Source organism: Aulonocara sp. 'chitande type north' Nkhata Bay, linkage group LG18 (genome assembly GCF_057382095.1).
Source record: "Aulonocara sp. 'chitande type north' Nkhata Bay isolate Kocher_YH1m ecotype deep benthic linkage group LG18, A_spYH_male_GT1.1, whole genome shotgun sequence".
In the NCBI taxonomy this organism is placed as follows: domain Eukaryota; kingdom Metazoa; phylum Chordata; class Actinopteri; order Cichliformes; family Cichlidae; genus Aulonocara; species Aulonocara sp. 'chitande type north' Nkhata Bay.
The window spans coordinates 18,331,602-18,336,056 of NC_141361.1; the positions used below are offsets into that span (position 1 = coordinate 18,331,602).

General features: G+C 41.1%; 1 protein-coding gene across 1 annotated transcript; it reads right to left on the minus strand.

The window, feature by feature from the left end:
* Positions 1-1,281: 1,281 nt before the first annotated feature.
* foxc1a (forkhead box C1a) lies at positions 1,282-3,792 on the minus strand. Its single transcript, XM_086272882.1, has one exon. The coding sequence runs from the start codon at positions 3,277-3,279 to the stop codon at positions 1,861-1,863; it is 1,419 nt and encodes a 472-aa protein (XP_086129008.1). The 5' UTR covers positions 3,280-3,792; the 3' UTR covers positions 1,282-1,860.
* Positions 3,793-4,455: the final 663 nt, after the last annotated feature.

The following is a 4,455-nucleotide window of genomic DNA, read 5'->3' on the forward strand; positions in this document are numbered from 1 at the left end:
CTAAATTATCCTCAAAAAGTAAGTAAAACGGCGTTAACAGAAACTCGAGTAGAAAATCTGTACTGTAGCTTATTACAAGTTATTTGCCAGCTAAAGGCTATCATTCCTGTTTCATTAAACCATATATATATATATATATATATATATATATATATATATATATATATATATATATATATATATATATATATATATATATATATGGTGAGATGCCTTTATTATTATTATTATTATTATTGTTGTTGTTGTTGTTGTTATTATTGTTGTTGTTATGCAAACTGTAGATCTTTATCAAGGCTATTTCATAAAAGGCTACTAAAGTAGAAAAATATTTAAAATAAATTTGTCTGCATTTAATAAATATAACTCGCAATAAATTATAAAGTCAAATAAGATAAAATGACGCTTTAATCATAAATTAGAGCAGTGGGATACCTTTTTTTTTTACCTTTTTAAAGGAAATTCGTGAGCTGCATTTTAAAGCATGTAAGCGACTCTTACCATTAATCCTACTAAGGAAAAACAAAACTTATGCTATTAATAAATATATATTTACATCACCTTTCAACAAGGACTACAGTAAAACCTCAATTGGACTAACTTCTACTTATTTGTCTTTAGTTAAATACCAACAACCTTTTTAAAATAGCGGTTTACATATATTGAAAAAAAAAAACCGTGACGGTTATGTTTGTCAGCGTCACGTCAGACTAGTCAGAACTCAGACATCAAAACTGAAGTGACAACGGGACTATCTTTGGCATGTGCGGTATGATATTAAGTAAGCGCTGGTATGCGCCAGTAAACACACAACGCAGTCCAAAACAAAGTTGTGCTGTGTGCAGGCTCTTTCCAGGCGCTCTGACTAAAGATCGTTTTGAGTTCTAATCATCTGTTATAAAACTCAACGCCTCTTGCTTGAGATTGATATATATATATATATATATATATATATATATATATATATATATATATATATATATATATATATATATATATATATATATATATATATGTATGTATGTTGTATGAAGTACGAACAAGAAACAGTACATCCTAATATTTTTCATAATTTCTACATCTCTCATGAAGAAGATATAAGGCGACCTCCAGGGAAGTTTTACTTTTATGTGTAAATAAGGTCGTGTCCTTGCAGCAGATCACAGTACGAATATATTTAATTGTCTTTAAATTATTTGGGAAACAAAACACACACACACACGCACACACACACGCACACACACACACGCACACACACACGCACACACACACAATTAAATGAATTAAATCCGAGGGGTCACTTCACTAAACTAACAGCTCGGGTGTAAAATATCGCGAGCCTGTTTTCAAGTCTGCAAGAAATGAGGCGTAACTTTAACTCTCATAAAATGACAATTTATTAAACAAACAAACAAATCCTTCAGAATATTTTTTTCAACAAATGAAGATTCTTTGAAATAGTACGGCGATATACACGTTCCTTTTTCTTACTTTTATAATGGAACAATTATTTAGGACACTTAAGGCAGTTCAATTTAGAAACACTTTTTTGGTGTTTGGTCCATAATATCCGGCTACAGTTTAGAAATAAATTACTATATGCATTTTACACGTCCATGAAAAGTGACATATATTTAACACATAAAGCCACAAAAGCAAAGGGAGACTTACGTGTTATTTGCAGTAACACTGTTCTTTAGAAAGATCAAGTCTTTTTTTGTTTTCTTTTCTGTTTCATATTAGTCCATGTGGGAGTGAGGGAGGTAAGGAAGGGCAACAACGCTGGATTTAACTGAACGAGTTCAAACACCGTGAGGGGGAAATACTGACCCTGTTTTTGGGCTCTTTTTGTTTTGTTGGTCAGAACTTGCTGCAGTCGTACACGAATGCTCCCGATGTGCGATAGATGGACTGGCTTGGTGGGAATGACATCTGACAGCTGCTATTCCCATTCACAGGTGAATTATTCAAGCCAATTCTTTGGGATTCAAACATCTCTCTGACCGCATGGAAGTTCTGCTGTTGTGCTGGGTAAGCTGCACCCAGATGGCCCAGGTCCCCGGCCTGGTTGAGGTACCATGAGGTCAGCCTTCCTTGGTGGGGATGGTGGCTTTCCTGCCCAGAGTTTAGATTACCGTGGGTCAGGGAGGATGAGGTGGTTGTGACTGAGTAATCTGGCAACGTTTCGTCCACGGTGGTGCTCGGTGCCAAATGGCTAGATCTGTCCCCAGCGTAAAGGCTCATGGCTTGCATGTTACAATGATAAGTTGCATTGGAGGTAGTGGAGATGGAGTTTTGGTTACAGGGTGAACTATAGACAGATGTCTGACTTGGAGAATAGTTTAAGGACAAAGACGGTGTTATACCTGTCCTGGAGGAGGCGGTGAGGCTGGAGTTGAGCTCAGTGGCCCCTTGTGGAGATCCCCGGAGGGAGGTCATGATATTGTCTACGCTGAAGCCCTGCGTCGAGGCCTGGCCGTGATGTTGGTGGTGCTCGGTACTGTCCATACCAATGGACCTATTGGAGGGGATGCTGTGGGGGCTCCCGCTGGACATGCTGCTACTGTCTGGACTCTCGATTTTGCGAACGGAGCTCAAGGAAGGCGACTCGGCCTGTGGTGGCGTGACCGCCCCGTTCTCGGTTTTTATATCCTGGATCCTCACAGGCTGGGAGCCCTGCACCGGCTGCTCCTGCTCCCGGCCCTGTTGCCTCGGCGGTATCTCCTTCTGCAGCCGCTCTTCTTTCTCTTTTAGTGCGTCCTTCTTTTTGAAACGCCGTCTCCTTCTCAAGAAGCTCCCGTTCTCAAACATGTTGTAAGAGTCTGGGTCCAAGGTCCAGTAGCTGCCTTTACCGGGCTTTTTATCATCACGGGGCACTTTAACAAAACACTCATTCAGAGACAGATTGTGTCTGATACTGTTCTGCCAGCCCTGCTTGTTGTCTCGGTAAAATGGAAACCTTTCCATGATAAACTGGTAAATCCCATTCAGGGTCACCTTTTTGTCAGGCGAGTTTTGGATAGCCATAGTGATGAGCGCAATGTAACTGTAAGGGGGTTTGACCATATCCTTGGGCTGAGGCTGGGGTGTGTAGGGTCCATACGCCCGGGCCATGCTGGCAGGGTACTGGTCATGAGCCGCGTGAGAGTACATGTTCATAGGTGCTGGCATCCCCGTGTATCCCCCAGTGGTTGCGGCCCGATAGTAGCTCGGGTCGCTGCTGATGTACGGCACGACGCCCAGTGAGTTGGGACTGGAGACGGAGTAGCGAGCCTGCATGTCTTCACTTTGATCCGGCCAAAATAACGCTCCAAAAAACGCAGAATGAGTGCTCCTCTTCTAACTCCTTTGGAGATAGTGGCGCTCAAATCACAAGACTTCGTTCCTCACTTAAAAAAAAAAGCAAAAGAGGGAAAAGTCTTAACCGCAGTGCAACTTGTTGTGTTTAAGCTGTCCCCATCCTTGTGTCCCAATGAAACGCACACTGAAAAACTTCTGAACTTCGGACATCCGTCACTACAGAGGACTTTTGCGCAGTTAAATTCTTTCCTCCTTTTTTGCTGCCAGGGAAGCTCCGCCTACAAAAGCGCAGGAGCTGTCCAATGGGATGTCCGGGCGTGCAAAGGGAGCAGAAAGCTGCTGGCCAAACTCAGGGATTTTAGAAAGACAAAAAAAAAGAAAAAAAAGAAAAGAAAGAAACCTAGGAGGTGTAGCTAACTCCCAGTCCGCTCCAGCCAAAGCTTCGGACACGACAGAGCAACATGTACACAGTCAGCTCATGGAGTTCATTTCCCCGCACTCTGTGTTAAGATCAGACATGGTCTACAAGACATTTAATTAAGCTGAAATGGCACAAACATGGTATTTATATTTCAAATGTAGAAGTGCAGTAACTGTCCGCTATTTTCAGTGCCAAAATATTTCTGATCCCTTTAAAACAATCACATTGTATTTAATTTACATTTTCTCCTACGGTCATTGCTCTGAAAAATAAATTATTTCATTGCAATATTTCCTTTTTGTTTTTGCAGAAAAGGCGCTGACACCAGCGAACCAAATGGTGCAATTTAACATCTTTAAAGTGCATTTGATTGGTTAAAAACATTCAACACCAGCAGTAGGTCAGTGTGAGATCAAAGCGGGAGAGAACCTCACAGTGCTGGCAGTGGGCGTTAAGTGCGACCTCATTACAGCGAGAATCAGAGACAATTTGGGCTTCAGGTGACCAGAGTTGTGAAAGTTTATTCAGGGAGAGCATTTAGGACCGGGAACCAAATGGGACGACACCTTCCATGTGTGGCTTTTCATCAAAAATATCTGAATATTTGTTGCGCGGTGATGGTGAAAGCTCATCTGGAAATTATTATCCTAAAGAAAACTGGACTGTAGAGAATAATTTTAGCATCAGCAAACAATTATTTACACGCACAGTTCTTCCGTTTCTTTACCCAGATT

Coding starts and splice junctions, on each gene's coding strand:
- foxc1a (XM_086272882.1), bottom strand. CDS start 3,279: ATGCAGGCTCGCTACTCCGTCTCCAGTCCCAACTCACTGGGCGTCGTG.